The following is a 21,616-nucleotide window of genomic DNA, read 5'->3' as shown; positions in this document are numbered from 1 at the left end:
ATAGATAGTGGTTATAGCCATTTTTGTCCAAATAAAATACAATTGTTATTTGGTTGTCGTCTTCTTGCCATGTAGCTCGATACCAGATAGCCTATTTTAGAATCAGAGATTGAAATACTTACACACGCCTCTAACATGCAGGCTCAGCATTTCCGAACAGTCCCATTAAAAGTCAGAATGTTGAACAAACTTAATTTCAATTTACTTGACATTTTGTCCGCCAATTTTGTCCCTATGTCGGATCTAATCTGATACAAAATATCCACAGAGAAGTGTTATCAACCCGACCTTCAGTACACTGGTCTGTATATCGTTTCTATTTACGATTTTTTATTTTCAATACTGATGCAATTCGCACAAATAGTGGACCACTTCCCATAAATGTGCTTCGGTCCACATATTTGGTTATTATTTACATATTGTGCATCACGTGCAATGCATCAAGAGATCTAAAATATAAGAGACAGAACCTACCAGCGCCCTAAAAAGTAGGGTAAACAACACCTTCCTGTGGAAACCCTGTCTCCACATCCTACCACCAAAAGGACCAACAGCATTGTAGGCCTACAACTGGTAAAGTGTAAATATAATTTCATTCAACATTCTGGTTTGTGTCTTCTTAAGGGTGACTTCGGTCATGGTAACAGTCTGATATTTTGGAAAGGTACCAGATTACATGACGTTTTGAATTTTGCATAGAATCTGGGGGTGTGTTCACTTGCCAGGCTCTCCCTTGGACAACAGTGAACAACTGCAGCCCGCAATTCACCGTGTTCGTGCATTCCTGCCTCTGCAGGAACCTCCCCCCCTCGAGCATCCCATTGGTTCCTGCATGAACTTCTGTGGGGTTTATATGCCGTTGGGATTAAACGTTATGGTGCATTACCATCATTGACTGTTTTGGAGCCCTCCTGCCTATGTACTGGAGTCATTACTTCTATTGGTCAATTTTTAAGTTAACTCAGCAAAAAAAGAAACGTTCTCACTGTCAACTGCGCTTATTTTCAGCAAACTTAACATGTGTAAATATGTGTATGAACATAAGATTCAACAACTGAGACGTAAACTGAAAAAGTTCCACAGACATGTGACTAACAGAAATGAATAATGTGTCCCTGAACAAAGGGGGGCCAAAATCAAAAGTAACAGTCAGTATCTGGTGTGGCCACCAGCTGCATTAAGTACTGCAGTGCATCTCCTCCTCATGGACTGCACCAGATTTGCCAGTTCTTGCTGTGAGATGTTACCCCACTCTTCCACCAATGCACCTGCAAGTTCCAGGTCATTTCTGGTGGGGAATGGCCCTAGCCCTCAACCTCCGATCCAACAGGTCCCAGACGTGCTCAATGGAACACTGACATTCCTGTCTTGCAGGAAATAATGCACAGAATGAGCAGTATGGCTGGAGGCATTGTCATGCTGGAGGGTCATGTCAGGATGAGCCTGCTGAAGGGGTACCACATGAAGGAGGAGGATGTCTTTCCTGTAACGCACAGCGTTGAGATTGCCTGCAATGACAACAAACTCAGTCCAATGATGCTGTGACACACCGCCCCAGACCATAATGGACCCTACACCTCCAAATCGGTCCCGCTCCAGAGTGCAGGCCTCGGTGTAACGCTCATTCCTTCGACGATAAACGTGACCATCACCGATGGTGAGACAAAACCGTGACTCCTCAGTGAAGAGCACTTTTGCCAGTCCTGTCTGGTCCAGCAACGGTGGGTTTGTGCCCATAGACGACGTTGTTGCCGGTGATGTCTAGTGAGGACCTGCCTTACAACAGGCCTACAAGCCCTCAATCCAGCCTCTCGCAGTCTATCGGGGACAGTCTGAGCACTGATGGAGGGTTTGTGCGTTCCTGGTGTAACTCGGGCAGTTATTGTTGCCATCCTCTACCTGCCCGCAGGTATAATGTTCGGATGTACCGATCCTGTGCAGGTGTTGTGACACGTGGTCTGCCACTGCGAGGACGATCAGCTTTCTGTCCTGTCTCCCTGTAGCTCTGTCTTAGGCATCTCACAGTACGGACATTGCAATTTATTTCACTGGCCACATCTGCATGCCACCTTGCAGCATGCCTTAGGCACGTTCACGCAGATGAGCAGGGACCCTGGACATCTTTCTTTTGGTGTTCCTCAGAGTCAGTAGAAAGGCCTCTTTAGGTGTCCTACGTTTTCATAACTGTGACCTTAATTGCTTACTGTCTTGTAAGCTGTTTGTGTCTTAATGATCATTCTACAGGTGCATGTTCATTAATTGTTCATGGTTCATTGAACAAGCATGGGAAACCGTGTTTAAACACTTTACAATGAAGATCTGTGAAGATATTTAGATTTTTATGAATTATCTTTGAATGACAGGGTCCTGAAAAATGTACGTTTCTTTTTTTTGCTGAGTTTATAAAGAGGGGTTCCTGCAAGTGCAGGAATGCCCACATGCAGGAACGCCCCTAATTACGGGCTGCAGTTGCACCCTTCTCATTGACTGTTACCAGGCAGACAAAGTTCCAACATGGCAGCAACGGGGGACGCAGATGAGACTCAGTTGCAAGAGATGGAGGAAGAGGCAGTGATGGAAAATGAAATGGATTCAGATGAAGAGGAGGGTTTGGGAATTGAAAATTCCGACGATGAAATAGACAATTCATCAGAAGACGAAAAAGAGAATGAAGCCGAAATTCAGCGTTTGGAGGAGCAGGTACGTTAGCAAATTTAGCTACCTAAGCTAACTTACTCTAGCTTTGTTTGAGAAATTCATGGAAACCTAGCTAGCCATTTATCTAACGTTTGGCAACAACGTTGTCGGTTACCTTGAGATTTGAAAGCAATCCACATCAAATAGCAAGTTGGCTTGTTTGCAGACTTGCACCGCTTACATTGAAAAGAACGAAAGCTAGCTAGCATGCTACTATTAGCCAGCTAGCTTCGTTGGAGTAACGTTGACTACGTAACGTTACTATACTAGCTAATGTTGACTCATATCTTGCTAGCATGTTACCTAGCCACAATATTATAATACTTACGAATTTAATACATGTCAAATACTGATTTCTAGGCAGTTAGTTAGCAAGTTATATTGGCGTTAGCTAGATAGGCAACAAATCCATGCTTCTGCGAAGTTGATTTCCCCAACGACAACGTGCTTGCAGCAGCTGTAAACACGCGCCCTTTTTTGCGAGCTGCAGCTAGTAAGGTAGCTAACTAGACAGTCAGCAACAATTGAACAGTACTTGGTTGATTTCACAATCTTACTACACAATTAAGTGGTGGAGTCCTGTTTATTTAGTTACGTGGTGTGTTTGTTTGCTTACCAAAGACACTTTATAAATGCACCCCAGTGGTTGTTGGTCTGACTCTATACTCTAACTTTCAGCTGTCCATCAATGCTTTTGATTACAACTGTCATGTGGACCTCATAAAACTCCTGAGGCAGGAGGGGGAGCTGCCTCGGCTGCGTAAGGCAAGGCAGAAGATGAGTGAGCTCTTCCCACTCACTGAAGGTTGGTTGGTGTCTGATGGCCTCTGGAGATGTGGTGTTGCAGACAGCTTTGTGCATTACTACTTCTATGATTGAGCTGAAGTGCTACGTGCAGTAGACTGGATTAACGTGCTGACCACATCACCTGCGTCACATGAGCAATTATTGCAAAATAAATGTACACACGTTATTCAATCATTGCGCAAGCATCTGCGTAGCCAGGTGCTGAAATGTAACTTGGTTCTATTTGTGACTGCTTGACACACTGCAAGGCCTGCCCATTCCATTTCCTCATAGGTTTTTAGAAGCATATACTATTGGTTGAAAGATGAGTTGAGGTCCACACTCCAGTCCAGTTGGTGGTAGTAATGCACCTTAAAGTTGGTTGCCAACCGCCATATAAAGTCAGAAGAAGAAACCTGAAAGAAGTTTCTAGTAATCTCTAACTCGATTTACACTTTTGTTTGTGGATTAATTGTCGGAGTAGAGGAACTTGTGCATTTCAGGTAAAATAACAGCTCAATGTTTATATCCCATAACAAATCAGCTAGCAACAGCAAGCTAGCTAAATTGCCATAAATGTTTTTTTTTCAACCTGTCCCCAAATTAATATAGTTGGTTCAGAGTTCTTTTTGATATTTCAACCTACGTGTCCTGATCGCGTATGGAATGGGTGGACTGAAATCAACATGTGCGCGATGACGTACGCCAGGTCTAGTCAGCATTTAAGACTTGTTGAAAATAGTTCTGCTGCTCCTTTTGTTGTGATTTGATTGGCTTTTTATGGATGATGATTTAATCATTTGGAACAAGGTTTACTGTTTCAACACATTCCTGTGGAAAGTTGTGATGGTTTCATTGTTTTGAACATACTTAATGTTGTTGTGAACTGTATGCAAAGCTGACTTGTCCTCCTGCAGAGATTTGGCTGGACTGGCTCAAGGATGAGATCCACCTAACAGAAGAGGAGCCGAACCGAGAGAAAGTCTATGAGCTCTTTGAGACGGCTATAAAAGATTATATCTGTGAGTTCTGCCCCCACTCATTGGCTTGTGTTACGATTCTATATGATGTGATGTTATTGTAAACTAAACATTGCAATTCTTGTGTGGCCTTCAGGCCCTGAAATCTGGCTGGAATATGCCCAATACTCTATCGGGGGCATGGGACTGCCTGGTGGGATAGAGAAGGTGAGGTCCATCTTCGAGAGAGCCCTGACAGCTGTGGGGCTGCACATGACCAAGGGGGCGACAGTGTGGGAGGCCTACAGGGAGTTTGAGAACGCCATACTGGCAACTGTTCAGGTGAGCTCCCCTGAAGAATAATGATCTCAAATAGCTGCAACATGCTACTCATTTCTCTATACCTCCCCATGTCTTTATTTCTTGCTAATTGCTATACATTATTATCACAATACTTATGTGCAGATATGTATTGCGGTTCTCACGATTCTATATGTATTGCAATTCGATACTGTGATTTGATGTTCCAAACATATTGCTGACCATATGTCTGCTGCAGAAGGACAAGAGAGCCATGAGAAAACGAGTTTTGATCAGTCGTGGAAATAAAAGTGCTGAAAAACAAATGGCCTCCCTATTGGAAAAGAAGATGGAGAACACGCTAAGGAGGAGAAATACTTGTGTTTTGGTGCACGTACAGCAAACTAGCGCAATAATTATTGCGATATTGTCAATACGATATGATTTATCGCCTAAAATTATATGCCAATATGTAACTATCGATTTCCCAATCACTAGTGTTTTGTATAAGAACATTTGCTAAATGAATGTTGGTACGTTTTCCTTATATCTGAGTATTAGGTAGAAACAAAAACATATGATTTGAACTCAATCTGATATTACACAAACCAGTCTCTTTGCTGGATTTTGAATCCGTTTTCTCTCCCTGCTTTCTCCTCAGCCGCCCCCTGGCAGCATTCCCACCCGCGAGCAGCAGGAGCTTCTGAACGCTCAGCTCGAGCGCATCCACACTCTGTTCCGCCGCCAGCTGTCCATCCCCTTAATGGGTAAGGCTCTTCCTGCTCGTCTCTGGGGGTGGTGCTGTACAGAGGGGAGGAGATTCGGTTGGATGGAATAGCATGTCCTTAAGAGTCCATCATGGCAGACTTGGGAGGTACCCGTTCCAAAGACCTTTTCAGGACAGATGTGGAGAGCAAGTGCAATGTCAGGAGAGTTGTGGTGTGTTGCTTTCTCTTACTATGTGCCTTTTGAAAGACTAAACAGAAGTTTACAGAGAAAGCACTCATCCACATCAGGCCCAGTAATGTGGTCCCTGACCAACCTTTCATCTAAGTGCAGAACTGGCCAAGAGATAAATGGTCTGGCATTGTCTGCTGCCTGATACGGCTGAACGGCCACCGGAGGCATTTCTGGAACGGCTAAACCCATCTCCCTCTTCTATGACCTGTGCCAACGCTCAGTGTATAATCCTTCCTTATCTATGGCCTGTCATCAGTCAGTGTTTTGTACCCCCACAAGATGATGGCACAAAGAAAAGGAAACCGGTGAAGCATTTACATGGATGTGTGTTATTAGTCAGATGGGGAAGAACTCGAACATTTCAAAATCCAATATCCCAATAAATGAGATTTGGAACTATTGGTGTGTCTCCATTCAAGTCATTGTAATAAACGCACAGTATGTGTTTTATATAATCACCTTCATTCTTAGCCACACTTAGAATGTGGTTGGCTGTTGTATGCATATTCAGGGTTGCGTGTGAAAGGTTTTTCATTATGATAACTGTGCTCTTTTGCAGACATGGATGGAACATATGCAGAGTATGAGGAGTGGTCTGACCAGGGGGTGTCTGATACAGTCTCCCAGAAGTACAAGGGGGCCCTGCAAGAAATGGAGAAGAGCAAGCCTTATGAGGAGACTCTGGTACTTACCTAGATTGTATTCTAGTCTGGACATTTGTACCATACTGTTTGTTTTAGAACAATTTAATGGATTTTAAGCATTCCATTTGATTACACTGCCTAGAAAGTAGCAGTGGATTAGTAGTAAAGTTGTGTATCATTTTAAGTATTATGTGCTTAAGCAAAGGTCTTGCTTTTTTATGCGTGTGAAATCTCTGTGAACTCTGAGTCTTTATTCTAGACATGGTTGTCTGCTCAATGCCCTTAACATGCCAACATTTGTGTTGCAGATGATAGCTGAGCCACCCAAGCTGGCAGAGTATCAGACCTACATTGACTATGAGCAAAAGGAGGGTGACCCAGCACGGATCCAGATCATCTTTGAGCGGGCATTGTCAGAAAACTGCCTGGTACCAGACATGTGGGCAAAGTACACCAAATACCTGGTGAGTACCCCCCCATTTTAATTACTCGCAGCCAGCCGTATCCCTCTCCCCAGCAGCTCCTGAAATGTATTCATGGGCCTTTGAATATCTTTAATGGGATGGTAATTAGATGCTGTGATAGCAAACACAGACAGTAATTCATCAGAGCCTTGGCGTTTCACTAGTTTGAAGGGGGGAAAAAATACTTTTAATCAAATGGTTCCTAACCTGTAATCCATTAGGCTGTCTTTAAGAAGCCCAGTTTTGGCACTTTCTGTGTCTCACATTCTGTGTCTCACAACTATAGAATTTAAGGAAATTAAGAAAGCCATCAAGGTAGCTAAATGCTGTGATTAAATCTAGTCGTCTCCTACATATACTCAGGGAATTGGTTACATTGGAAGTGTGATTTAACTGAATGATATGCTTCCACACATGAATCAAATCATGACACTGCCTAATGGAGTTTGGCAGTATATTATTCCTGGTGCAGTGTTGTGTTGCAGGTGTAGGTCTTTTCACATCTACAGAGGTGTGGAATATCAGTAGCTGCTGTAGTGAAACATTTCTGCTATCCAATGGTTGCACCTATCTAACAAAAACATGTCCTTAATATCATCCAGGTAGAAATTATAGAAGATTTGCTGTCTTTGAGTTCCTTGTCAATAGTGTTGCACGGTGTACAGAAACCTAGGTACTTTTTCGATACTATAGCATGAAAAAACATTTCGGTACTAGAATTTGTTACCTTCGATTCTTCTATCAAATGTGTCTCACTTCATATACTGACTGAGAGGATCAAGTCTAGTCATTTGCCAACGGGGCCAGTAACTTCTCAGTGCATTTGGCGTTCCAGTTCGACATGCCCTGTAAAAGTCCAATAGAAAACTGCTGGTGCACCGCATTGAGATTACACGTGGAAAACTCATGCTTTATTTGAGCAATATAATTCACCGTTCATTCTAGCACCACCATACTTGATGCAAGTCGCATTTTATTGAGCAGTACATGGGTGAGTCGATAAATCAATCATTCAATAATCCCCCCCACAAAAAAAGAACTTGTCCTTTGTAAACTAAGACTCGCACTTTACTTTTGTCCACCTACTAGCACTGACTTTGCTGATGACTACTTTATTTATGAACATTTTACTTACTTGAGATGTGGTTGTCCCACTTAGCTATCTTAACTTCTTGCGTCAAGCAATCCCGGACCCGGGATCCTATTTATAGCCTCAAGCTCATTAGCATAATGCAACGTTAACTATTCATGAAAATCGCAAATGAAATGAAATAAATATATTTGCTCTCAAGCTTAGACTTTTGTTAACAACACTGTCATCTCAGATTTTCAAAATATGCTTTTCAACCATAGCCTAAACAAGCATTTGTGTAAGAGTATTGATAGCTAGCATAGCTATAAGCCTAGAATTCAGCCAGCAACATTTTCACAAAAACAAGAAAAGCATTCAAATAAAATAATTTACCTTTGAAGAACTTCAGATGTTTTCAATGAGGAGACTCAGTTAGATAGCAAATGTTCAGTTTTTCAAAAAATATTATTTGTGTAGGACAAATCGCTCCGTTTTGTTCACGTTTGGCTATGAAAAAAACCTGTATCCAGTTATAGCCTCAAGCTCATTAGCGTAACGTAACGTTAACTATTTATGAAAATCGCAAATGAAATGAAATAAATATGCTGTCTCTCAAGCTTAGCCTTTTCTTAACAACACTGTCATCTCAGATTTTCAAAATATGCTTTTCAACCATAGCAAAACAAGCATTTGTGTAAGAGTATTGATAGCTAGCGTAGCATATAGCGTAGCATTTAGCAGGCAACATTTTCAACAAAAACCAGAAAAGCATTCAAATAAAATCATTTACCTTTGAAGAACTTCGGATGTTTTCAATGAGGAGACTCCCAGTTACATAGCAAATGTTCAGTTTTTCCTGAAAGATTCTTTGTGTAGGAGAAATCGCTCCGTTTTGTACATCACGTTTGGGTACCAAAAAAAAACGAAAATTCAGTCATCAAAACAGCTAACTTTTTTCCAAATTAACTCTATAATATCGACTGAAACACGGCAAACGCTGTTTAGAATCAATCCTCAAGTTGTTTTTCACATATCTCTTCATTGATATATCGTTCGTGGAAGTCTACTTTCTCCTCTGAATCCCATGGGGAAATACTTGCAGCTGAAGATGACGCACCAATTTCGACGGAGGACACCGGGCGGACACCTGGCAAATGTAGTCTCTTATGGTCAATCTTCCAATGATATGCCTACAAATACGTCACAATGCTGCAGACACCTTGGGGACACGGCAGAAATTGTGGGCGCATTCACAGCCATATAAGGAGACATTGGAAAACAGAGCTTCAAAAATTTTGCTCATTTCCTGTTTGAAGTTTCATCTTGGTTTCGCCTGTAGCATCAGTTCTGTGGCACTCACAGATAATATCTTTGCAGTTTTGGAAACGTCAGTGTTTTCTTTCCAAGGCTGTCAATTATATGCATAGTCGCATCTTTTTGTGACAAAATATTGCGCTTAAAACGGGCACGTTTTTTTTTAATCCAATAATGAAATAGCGCCCCATTAGATTCAAGAGGTTAAGGTCAGAGCACTAACTGTAAGTCACTCTGGATAAGAGCGTCAGACTAAATTGTAAAATATAATTCACATGCGGACTGTCCAGACTATCAAAAAAACTGAAACTAATCAATCCACTTGCTGAGCTTATTTATTTTGAGGGAAAGTGATTTACAAATGTTCACTTTCAAAAGTGAACATAGTTGAAAATTAGCAGTAGGCTACTGTTGATAGTATACAGAAAGACAGCTCTACAAAAATTCAACTGGCATTCGTCTTGGCTACTGCAGCCTCTCTTTTGAGAAGCAGTTAAGAATTTTGTCCACACGTATCGACATTTCTATTATAGGTAAATGGTTTAGGATCAGTAAATGCAACAATGTAGTTATTTTGTTAGATACTTCTCCCTATTAGTTGAAATCATATTTTTCCAAAGCCATTTTAGCTGCCTTGCTACACAAATCATTGGAATTTGTTGTGCAGTACAGACATTGGCTCCCCCAGACATGTGTTGCTAGGCAAGCCCCCCCCCCGCTTGCTGGGATAGGCCTTTCCCTTGTGGCTAATGCCAGTGTGTGAAACTTGCTAACAATTGTTTGTGCTATGAATATAAAACTAAATAAATACTGCATTCACAATTTCTTTGCTGCAGTCGTGATAGTGTTAGACAAAGCAAGGAAAGTGAACTTCAAAACGTGATGTAACATTAGTTTTATTGGAATTTGCAGCTGTTTTTGGTAAGTAATGAATCTGACTATTGGGTTATATAGTTGGTAAGTAGTGAGTGTGATTATTGGGTTATATATATATATATATATATATATATATACAGTACCAGTCAAAAGTTTGGACACCACCTCATTCCATGGTTTTTCTTTATTTTTTACTATTTTCTACAATGATAGTGAAGACATCAAACCGATGAAATAACACATGGTTAAACAAATCAAAATATAGTTTATATTTGAGATTCTTCAAAGTAGCCACGCTTGCCTTGATGACAGCTTTGCACACTCTTGGCATTCTCTCAACCAGCTTTATGAGGTAGTCACCTGGAATGCATTTCAATTAACAGGTGTGCCTTCTTAAAAGTTAACTTGTGGAATTTCTTTCCTTAATGCATTTGAGCAAATCAGTTGTGTTGTGACAAGGTAGGGGTGGTATACAGAAGATAGCCCTGTTTGGTAAAAGACCAAGTCCATTATATGGCAAGAACAGCTCAAATAAGCAAAGAGAAACGACAGTCCATCATTACTTCAAGACATGAAGGTCAGTCAATGCAGAACATTTCATGAACTTTGAAAGTTTCTTCAAGTGCTGTCGCAAAAACCATCAAGCGCTATGATGAAACTGGCTCTCATGAGGACCACCACCACTGGAAAGGAAGACCCAGAGTTACCTCTACTGTAGAGGATAAGTTAGAGTTAACTGCACTGCAGATTAAAGCCCAAATAAAGGCTTCACAGAGTTCAAGTAACATCAACTGTTCAGAGGAGACTGTGTGAATCAGGCCTTCATGGTCAAATTGCTGCAAAGAAAGCACTACTAAAGAACACCAATAAAAAGAAGAGACTTGCTTGTGCCAAGAAACACAAGCAATGGACATTAGACCGGTGGAAATCTGTCCTTTGTTCTAATGAGTCCAAATTTTAGATATTTTGTTCCAACCGCCGTGTCTTTGTGAGCCGCAGAAGCATGTAGAGTAGATGTGATGGTGTGGGGGTGCTTTGTTGGTGACACTGTCGGATTTATTTAGAATTCAAGGCACTCTTAACCAGCATGTCTACCACAGCATTCTGCAGTGATACACCATCTGGTTTGGGCTTAGTGGGACTATATTTGTTTTTCAACAGGACAATGACCCAACACACCTCCAGGCAGTGTTAGGGCTATTTGACCAAGAAGGATAGTGATGGAGTGCTGCATCAGATGACCTGGCCTCCACAATCACCTGACCTCAACCCAATTGAGATGGTTTGAGATGAGACTGTTGGTTTGGGATGAGTTGGACCACAGAGTAAAGGAAAAGCAGCCAACAAGTGCTCAGCATATGTGGGAACTTCTTCAAGACTGTTGGAAAAGAATTCCAGGTGAAGCTGGTTGAGAGAATGCCAAGAGTGCAAAACTGTCATCTAGGCAAAGGGTGGCTACTTTGAAGAATCTAAAATATATTTTGATTTGTGTAATACCTTTTTTGGATACTATTCTACTATGTAGAAAATAGTAAATAAAGAAAAACCCTTGAATGAGTGAGTAGGTGTCAACTTTTGACTAGTACTAATATATATCTCTCGATACTTGGAGACAGAATCAATATAATATCATCAAAAATAATATGCGGATTAGAGGTCGACCGATTATGATTTGTCAATGCCAATACCGATTATTGGACCAAGAAAATCCGATATCGATTAATTGGCCGATGTTTTTTTATTTTTTAATTTTTTTTTTATTTTTTTAGATTTAAGAAAAATATATATTTTTTATGTATTTGTAATAATGACAATTACAACAATACTAAATGAACACTTATTTTAACTTAATATAATACATTAATAAAATAAATTTAGCCTCAAATGAAACATGTTCAATTTGGTTTAAATAATGCAAAAGAAAGTGTTGAAGAAGAAAGTAAAAGTGTAATATGTGCCATTGCTCATAAGTTCCTTGCTCAGAACATTAGAACATATGAAAGCTGGTGGTTCCTTTTAACATGATTCTTCAGTATTCCCAGTTAAGAAGTTTTAGGTTGTAGTTATTATAGGAATTCTAGGACTATTTCTCTCTATACCATTTGTATTTCATTAACCTTTGACTATTAGATGTTCTTATAGGCACTTTAGTATTGCCCGTGTAACAGTATAGCTTCCGTCCTTCTCCTCGCTCCTCCCTGGGCTCGAACCAGCAACACAACGACAACAGCCACCATCGAAGCAGCGTTACCCAAGCAGAGCAAGGGGAACAACTACTAGAAAGCTCAGAGCGAGTGACGTTTGAAACGCTATTAGCGCGTGCTAACTAGCTAGCCATTTCACTTCGGTTACACCAGCCTCATCTCGGGAGTTGATAGGCTTGAAGTCATAAACAGCGCAATGCTTGACGCACAACAAAGAGCTGCTGGCAAAACGCACGAAAGTGCTGTTTGAATGAATGTTTACACGCCTGCTTCTGCCTACCACCGCTCAGTCAGATACTTAGATACTTGTATGCTTGTATGCTCAGTCAGATTATATGCAACGCAGGACACGCTAGATAATATCTAGTAATATCATCAAACATGTGTAGTTAACTAGTGATTAGGATTGATTGTTTTTTATAAGATACGTTTAATGCTAGCTAGCAACTTACCTTGGCTTACCGCATTCGCGTAACAGGCAGTCTCCTTGTGGAGTGCAATGAGAGAGAGGCAGGTCGTTATTGCGTTGGACTTGTTAACTGTAAGTTTGCAAGATTGGATCCCCCGAGCTGACGAGGTGAAAATATGTCATTTTGCCCCTGAACAAGGCAGTTAACCCACCGTTCCTAGGCCGTCATTGAAAATAAGAATGTGTTCTTAACTGACTTGCCTAGTTAAATAAAGCTATTTTTAAAAATCGGCAAATCGGCACCCAAAAATACCGATTTCCGATTGTTATGAAAACTTGAAATCGGCCCTAATTAATCGGCCATTCCGATTAATCGGTCGACCTCTAATGCGGATACTCTACTGTATCGAATTGCTGTTGCCTCAGGACCGCCAACTGAAGATCAAAGACCTGGTCCTGTCCTCTCACGACCGTGCGGTCAGGAACTGCCCCTGGACCATGGGCCTGTGGAAGAACTACCTGCTGGCCCTGGAGAGGCATGGGGCTGACCACCACACTATCTCAGGTAACCACTGGACCACAGGAGGGTCATGGTGGCAACACTAATATCTGTCATATGTGGAATGGATGTAAACACAGATTGTAAACAAAGAAGACATTTGTTTTCATTTTCAATGAAAATAGGTGAACTTGGTTACAGGAGTTGTTTTGCCCATGAGACTGTGGAATTATGAAGATCCTCTCCTTCCCTCCACAGATGTTTTTGAAAGGGCCCTGAATGCTGGTTTCATACAAGCCACAGATTACGTGAATATCTGGGAAGCGTACCTTGATTACCTGAGGCGGCGTGTCGATTTCAGTAAAGGTGAAAGCACCTTAACATTGGGTAATGCAAAGTAACATAAGTAATACAATCTTATTAGTGGAGTCAAGTGTATACATGAAAGAAGTCCTCTATTGATAATGGCATTATGCGTTTCCAGAGTCGAGCCGAGAGCTGGAGGAGCTGCGGGCAGCCTTCACCCGGTCCCTGGACTATATGAAACAGGATGTGGAAGAGAGTAAGTGGACCTGCAGCCTGTGTACTGTTCATCTGTCTTATGTGTTTGTGTTGGAGACTCACCACCATGTCTTGCTCCTTTTAAGGGTTTAGTGAAAGTGGAGACCCCTCTTGTACTATCATGCAGGTCTGGGCAAAGATAGAGGTAAGGGTGAAGATTATGACACACTGATCTTGTGTTCACTTGCTTCTATCAGTGCAAAAACAGCATCTATACAAATTAAAATGTGATTTTTAAACCACCTCTTTCCTTTCTTTGGCCAGGCCTTGCATTGTAAGAACATGCAGAAGGCCAGAGAACTGTGGGACAGCATCATGACAAAAGGGAACGCCAAATTCGCCAACATGTGGTTGGAGTACTATAACCTGGAGAGGTCAGTGAGGTCAATCTTTAGTCGTCACCTATAAACTGTTGTTTTCAAGGTTAGAGATATTGATTTATTAGTGACAAATCTGATGCTGATTTTGTGTGTGATGTTTTCTGACTCTGCAGGTCGTACGGAGATGCTCTCCATTGCAGGAAAGCCCTCCACAGGGCCGTCCAGTGTACCTCCGACTACCCAGAGCATGTGTGCGAGGTCCTGCTCACCTTTGAGAGGGTTGAGGGTAAGTCAACGTGATGGAAATGTCATGAATGAGGCGATTCAATTAAGCTGGTCTGGGTTGCACTGGGCAATGGCCCGTCACGTGACCACAAAGCCGGCGAGGGAAGTGCGAATTTGCCGTACTTTGTGCCTCTTGGTCATATTGTAAAATAAGGCAGCATGATGCTTTATTCAGAAACAAACATCTATTTTCCATTAAAATATATTTAAGAATTTTCAAACTGGTTTTCATTGGGAAGGCAGAAAGCGTTTTTATCAAAACAATCACTTTAGAATGTGAAAACACAGAATCCTACTCATTACTCCACGTACTTAACTTGTGTCACTTTTGTCCTGCGCCGACTTCGCCGTCGGCCATAGCGGGGCACCTAGGTCAGGCCCGGGAGGCAACCTGGTTCCAAAATGAATGCAATCATTTTTCACCAGTGCAAACTCTCACCAACCATGAGCTTAACCAAATCCCCTCAATAAGTGGACAGGTATCTGGAGTGTCAGTTGATGGGCTGGATTGGCTGATTTGTTGAAAACAACACTGTATTGGTAAACCTTAGTCTGAGAGTAAGGTGAATGTTTCATTGCAGTTTGTTCTATGTAACCTCCAGGTTCTCTGGAGGACTGGGATGCAGCGGTGCAGAAGACTGAGACACGGCTGAACAGAGTCAATGAGCAGAGGGCCAAGGTAGGACGGCACAGCAACACTCAAAACAACACTGCTGCTAGTCATGCCTGTGGACGTAGTGCCTTCCGGAAGTATTCATACCCCTGGACTTCTTCCACATTTTGTTGGTGCACAGCCTGAATTCTAAATTGATTTCTTTTTTCACTCATCTACACACATAATGACAAAGTGAAATCATGTTTTGTTTTTTGGGGCAAATTTATTGAAAATGAGATATAGAAATATCTAATTTACATAAGTATTCACACCCCTGGGTCAATACTTTGTACAAGCACCTTTGGCAGCGATTACAGATGTGGGTACGTCTGTAAGAGCTTTCCACACCTTGATTGTGAAACATTTGCCCATCATTCTTTAAGCGCTGTCAAATTGGTTGTTGAGCATTGCTAGAAAACTCCCCAGTCCTTAACGATTACAAGCATACCCATAACATGATGCTGCCACCACTATGCTTGAAAATATGGAGAGTAATGTGTTGTATTGGATTTGCCTCAAACATAACACTTTGTATTCAGGACAAAAAGTTAATTGCTTTGCCACATTTTGTTGTGCCTTGTTGCAAACAGGATGCATGTTTTGGAATATTTTTGTGTACAGGCCTCCTTTTCACTCTCAATTAAGTTAGTATTGTGGAGTAACTACAATGTTGTTGTTTTTCCTCTTATCACAGCCATTAAACTCAAACTGTTTTAAAGTAACCATTTGCTAAGGTGAAATCCCTGAGCAGTTTCCTTCCTCTCTGGCAACTGAGTTAGGAAGGACACCTGTATCTTCGTCGTGACTGGGTGTATTGATACATCATCCAAAGTCTAATTTATAACTTTACCATGCTAAAAGGGATATTCAATGCTTTTTAAAATATTTACCCATCTACCAGTAGGTGCCCTTTGCGGGGCATTGGAAAACCTCCCTGGTCTTTGTGGTTGAATCTGTGTTTAAAATTCACTGCTTGACTGAGGGACCTTACAGATAGTTAGCTGGGGCATATGTGTGGGGTACAGAGATGAGGTAGTCATTCAGAAAGCATGTTAAACACTTATTGCACACAACTTATTATGTGACTTGTTAATCAGTTCAGGAGTAAAAATTTGCTTTAGGTTTGCCATAAGAGGTTGCATACTTGACTCTTTTCCATTTTTCTTTGTTGTAAACATTTCAAAAAGCTAAATCCCACTTAATGGGGCATTGTGTGTAGACCAGTGACACAAAACATCTCAATTTATAAATTCAGGCTGTAATACAGGCCTGGGCAACTCCAGTTTTCGGGAGCCTGATTGGTGTCACACTTTCTCCATCCCTAGCAAGCACAGCTGATTAATCCAAATGCATTCTAAACTGAAGATCATGATTAGTTTATTATTGGATTCAGGTGTGTTAGCTGGGGCAAAACTGTGACACCAATCAGGTTCCTGAGGACTGGAACTGTCAGGTTCATAACATCATCCCTGTCCCTCTCAGGTGACAGAGAAAGAGGCCCATGTGGCTCGACAGGTGGGGGAGAAGACTGAACAGCGGCGGAGGGCCAAGGCAGACAAGAAGAACCAGAAGAAGGGCCAGAAAGGCAGCAGGCCTGGAGAGAAGCGGAAGGCAGAGGACAAGGATTACGAGGATGAGTGGGGAGAGGAATCGGGTAAGGAGATGCATGAAGATCATACCTTTATTTAAAATAGGATTGTTATTGCTTGGTCTCCACTTATGCTAATAAAGTGGCATGTATAGAAGTCATCCTGTGTGTTTGCGCAATCTTTGTGTCACCTCTGTGCAACAGAGCAACCTCCAAAGAGGCACCGAAGGGAGGGCGACCAAGGCTTCAGGGGGGGATGTGGTGGTGCTGAGGAGTTCATGGGGACAGAGAGTGGGCTGTTTGGGAGGAGAGCCCCCCCTGGCCGCAGACAGGAACCCCCTGGTACTAAGAGGGGCCAGCAGGTGGCGCCAGCCACCGTATGGAAGACCCAGGAAGACGACCCCGAGCTACGCAAGGACGACTGCAGTGTGTTTATTAGTAACCTGGCCTTCACCATGGAGGATCCAGAGAAGAGGCTGAAGAAGTTGTTTGAGCCCTGTGGTCCTGTCCAGTCAGTGCGCCCCGTCTATGCTGCCAAGGGCTTCAGAGGGTACTGCTACGTACAGTTTGAGGGCAAGGCGTCTGTGGTCGAGGCCCTGAAGATGGACCGGCAAGAGGTGGAAGGCAGGCCCATGTTCGTATCACCCTGTGTGGATAAAAACAAGAACCCTGATTTTAAGGTAAGAGACCCACATCTGTTAGTTTGCATTTAGAGGTGAATGAATGGAATGGTGGTTCATCATGTGGCTAGTAAGTAACTTAATTTCTCTTCCTCTAGGTGTTTAAGTACAACACAAACCTAGAGAAACACAAGATCTTTATCTCAGGCCTGCCCTTTTCCTGCACCAAGGAGCAGCTTGAGGAGCTGTGCAAGGTTCATGGCACCATTAAAGACATCCGCTTGGTCACCAACCGCTCAGGCAAACCCAAGGTGAGGCATAACGCTGGTAGGTAAGGTTATTCCTTTCTCTATCAAGATGTTAAGAATAGTTATTTGCTTGAGTCTTATATTTGTTGTAATGCGAATAAAACATCCAAACTATTTTATTTAACTAGGCAGGTCGGTTTAAGATCAAATTATTATTTACAATGATGGCCTACCCTGGCCAAACCCTAACCTGGATGACGCTTTGCGAATTGTTCACTGCCTTATGGGACTCCCAATCACGGCCAGTTGTGATACAGCCTGAAATCGAACCAGAGTCTGTAGTGACGCCTCTAGCACTGATATGCAGTGCCTTAAGACCGCTGCGCCACTCTGGAACCCCAACTAGGGGTGTGAACATTTTAAATGTTAAAAGGTTTAAATGAAATTGGTGTCCTTAACATTAAGAAAAAGCACTTTTTTTTGTAGATGCATGAAGTGAACAGTATAGTAGGTACATTTCCACAGAGTGTTGAAGCGCAAGGCTCAACTTTTCAGTTGTTTTGGTGTATTGGCTACCACCACCTGGTGAACAGCATGAAGTGAACCCGTGCACAGATACTGTATGACAGCGAAGTGTTGCATCTCGCTAATCTCAATATTCTAACCTGTTCATGGATGATAGGCCCTGTTTTACTGAAGTTGGGAGTCGATGTGCAAGGAGTCAATTATTTTGGAGTTGACTCTCCACCACTACGTCATGAAGTTGGAAAAATGGCAGAGAAAGGCAAGCGACAGCAGCCTCCTCCGAAATTAAATAAAATGTCATGTGAATTGAGGTGCAAATGCTTAACCTTCTGAAAGGGACACACCGTGAGAACCAAACCATTGCTGGCAGAAGCACAGCTGCAATGTAAATTCACGTGGTTTTAAGGGAAAACTGATTTCAACAAATTCCGTTTCAACGTTAAATGTTCTATTTGTCACATTACTAATCCAAACAGATCATTTGAATCACAAATGTGAAAGCTCCATTGACACATTGGTCATTAGATTTTGCTGGTCTAATGTGCTACTGTGGTGTCTGCAGGGTCTGGCGTACGTGGAGTTTGGGGATGAGGCTCAGGCTTCCCAGGCCGTGCTGAAGTTGGATGGCACGGTACTACAGGAACACACACTCTCTGTTGCCATTAGCAACCCGCCTCGCAGAAACACTGTCGACAAGCCTGGCTTCAGCAGACCCGTGGGAGCCATGATGCCCCGGTCTATGGTCTATGGATCGTAAGTTGCCCAACGATCGAGGAATAATGTATTCTTCACACACACTGGCACCTAAAACAATTTAATAGACAAAGATATTTCCCTTAACATGGTACTCATTCCTATCAGCCCATTTGTTTATCTAATTCATAAGACATAAACTGCTTTTTGAAACTGCTATTCTCACCCACTAAAGAATAACAATAACTTGAACTTGAATTTGAGAGGTCTGATTTCCTTTGGATTTGTTTTTCAGGAGGGGAAAAGGGCGCACCCAGCTCTCATTACTCCCTCGTTCACTACATCGGCAGACTGGATCAGAAAGTAAAGCAGAGAATGGGACTGCACCTAAACCCACAGGGGGCGCATCTGGAGATGCTGGGATTGAAGCACAAGCCAAGCCCTTGTCTAATTCAGACTTTGCTAAAATGCTTTTCAAAAAGTGAAAGTAATAAAAACTGCCTTTGTATGGAAACCCATCTTGTGTCCTTGAGGAGAAGAGATGGCAGATATTGTGCTGTACATTTGACTCTCCTTTATTCCACACCAATGGCCCCCATCTTCCTTGTCACTTTCTGTAAGAACGCCTTAATCTCCCTGGCTCAACTGGCCCCAGACCCCATATTACTACATCCTGGTGAACAAGTGTGAGTGCCTATTTTAATTACCAATTTCAGTTTGTTTTTAATTGGGAAAGGTGTTTTATAGAAGATGTATCTTATGTGTGTATGTAAATAATACTTATCATGTGTTCTGTTTTGGAAAGGGATATAAAAAAAAATACAAAACCAGCTTGTGACTCGTGTTTTTAAAGGTATATGCAAGAGCTTGACATTGATGTATGTATAAATATGTATTACAACAATGAAAGATTTTTTTTGTGTTAAGTTTCCTTAAGGTGTCAACATACCACTCATGTTTTTTGTTTGCCCTACATGCAACAATATTTGTTCCCATGCAGTGAATGACTAATGCTTTGCTTTACAGAATATTACCTAAAACTGCAGTTGTACAAATAATTAATTTGCATATGCACTGGCCAGAAATCATTCCTCACCAGTTCTGTGCTCACATTTAGACTAGTTTAAGTCTTTGCCCATAAAAACATCCTTTATTATTCCCTTACTGGGACTTCTTTGGTGGCACTGTAATGTAAGGTTGTCTGACTCATTAAAACCCATCATGTTTATGCTGTTTTACCTGAAAGGTTAGAAGGGAATACTTTTTAAAAATGTATTCTCATTTATTCCTGAGATTGATTCCAATTTACTCACTCCTGTCTAAGGTATTGAAAAGCTATGAGATTGGTAGGGAATGAACTGACAGTTTGGAGAAGCACTGAAAGGCCTTGACTTTTGTCATCTCATTCTAACCAGTCCTGTCTACAAGTGAATCAACCATTGTTGGGAGAAAGAATCTATGCAGTGGTTTTGATTGCAAGAGTCCTCCATGTCCACATATTGTAGGCAGATTTGATAAGTTCAATAAATTACATCGTGGGAATGTAAAGGTTTGAACTAAATTCCTAAATGCCTTTCAAATGAATGTGGTCATTAACAATTCTGTCGACCAGTAATCCTGTTTGGATGAGTGGGGAACATCATCTGTGTTCAGAATTCACACACTCCAAGTGATTGGCCATGGTTTTGTAATACATTTGTATGTTTGAGAATTATTAGCTATATCTAGCGACGTTCTATCACCACAGTGGCCTAATCTAGTTGGAGACTACAAACATTTGAGCTTTCGAAGATGCTTTCTGTTTGTCCAATATATGATGTACATTGTGTAGTAATTTTGAAGTCATTCTCATGGTGTTCACATTTTTCTATTACGAGAACGCAAATGTAAACTAGAAATAGCTTATTTTTTAGTTACAAAATTGTCAGCGCAACCCTATGAGATTGAACTTGTTTTACTTTTGTTCAGTGATTCTTTTATTTACTGCTTGTTCCAAGTTTTACACTTGTGATTTGAGTCTTGTAAAAATGTCATCTTGTGGTTTTGTTGCCATTTCTGACCTTAAGTTGTTTATTAAAGCAATTCAAATAGATGTTGAGTTTTGAAACTAAGCATATCACATTTAGGGCCAAAATGGCATTAATTACATTAAAATAAACAATTAAATACATGAAAGTGCTTCAGTGAAATAGCAGACAGTGTGACCCAGATGAGTTCCTGTATAGTATAGTACTGTATATTACATTGAGGCAAACCATGTTCTCAAAATGACAAGACAGAATAACACGACTGTTGGCCTGCCTATCGCCTGACCACAGAACATTTTACATGTTGAATCGACACACCGCAAGTGATCATCTGTGCACTGTATTAAGGGGGACAATTCAAAGCAGAATCACAAATCAATCATCTCAGACATGTACACATACTGTAACACCTTCAGTTAATGTAACGCATTCACTCATCAAAATAACTCAGATGAATAGAATGCAAATTCAAAATTATAGGCCTAAATGTCCTTCAGAACCGACACTAAAACCAATGAGTAGCTTTGGCAAGAGTATGAAACAGGTCCATTTGTGTCAGTGCACCAACAAGTTCATGACCCTTATGTTTATTCAATGTTAGAAACATGTGACCCTTATTATCCCTTTACGGACAACAATCTGCAGCTAAAAACATGATCTCTATTCACAACACATACGTAATAATTAGTTCAAACGGCTGCACCTCTACCTGGTATGAGGAAACAAACCATGAGATATGGGAATATTAATTTCTGTAAAGATGCATTCTCCCAGTAAAAACTTTCAAGCTCATGCTATCATTGACACAGAGCTGCTCTTTATATCCATAAATCAACTGACATATCTTTACACTTAGAGCAAGATTAACGCCAAACTGGCAAATCTAAATAAAGAGAAATACAAAGCCAAA

The 21,616-nt window shown here is 41.4% G+C and overlaps 1 protein-coding gene across 4 annotated transcripts; it reads left to right on the top strand.

The window, feature by feature from the left end:
* The first annotated feature begins 2,500 nt into the window (after positions 1 to 2,500).
* Positions 2,501 to 20,771, top strand: LOC135542312 (squamous cell carcinoma antigen recognized by T-cells 3-like). Of its 4 annotated transcripts, none has more exons than XR_010456048.1 (19): positions 2,501 to 2,700; positions 3,376 to 3,502; positions 4,401 to 4,505; positions 4,600 to 4,784; positions 5,404 to 5,509; positions 6,262 to 6,386; positions 6,655 to 6,810; positions 13,112 to 13,250; positions 13,443 to 13,571; positions 13,669 to 13,746; positions 13,832 to 13,890; positions 14,010 to 14,119; positions 14,239 to 14,351; positions 14,953 to 15,029; positions 16,488 to 16,659; positions 16,798 to 17,273; positions 17,372 to 17,524; positions 18,144 to 18,245; positions 18,549 to 18,637. XR_010456048.1 is itself a non-coding variant. In XM_064969201.1 (19 exons), the coding sequence occupies exons 1-19, from the start codon at positions 2,515 to 2,517 to the stop codon at positions 19,162 to 19,164; spliced, it is 2,856 nt and encodes a 951-aa protein (XP_064825273.1). In that variant the 5' UTR covers positions 2,501 to 2,514; the 3' UTR covers positions 19,165 to 20,771. The 4 variants fall into 4 exon arrangements, 3 of the variants coding, with proteins under 3 accessions (XP_064825273.1, XP_064825267.1, XP_064825282.1); XM_064969201.1 differs by lacking the exon at positions 18,144 to 18,245 and adding an exon at positions 18,975 to 20,771 and having other exon boundaries at positions 13,443 to 13,550; positions 18,549 to 18,739; XM_064969195.1 differs by lacking the exon at positions 18,144 to 18,245 and adding an exon at positions 18,975 to 20,771 and having other exon boundaries at positions 18,549 to 18,739.
* Positions 20,772 to 21,616: the final 845 nt, after the last annotated feature.

Source organism: Oncorhynchus masou, chromosome 1, assembly GCF_036934945.1.
Source record: "Oncorhynchus masou masou isolate Uvic2021 chromosome 1, UVic_Omas_1.1, whole genome shotgun sequence".
NCBI classification, from domain to species: Eukaryota; Metazoa; Chordata; class Actinopteri; order Salmoniformes; family Salmonidae; genus Oncorhynchus; species Oncorhynchus masou.
Note: the sequence above shows the minus strand (reverse complement) of the source record. Positions and strands in the feature narration are given on the sequence as shown.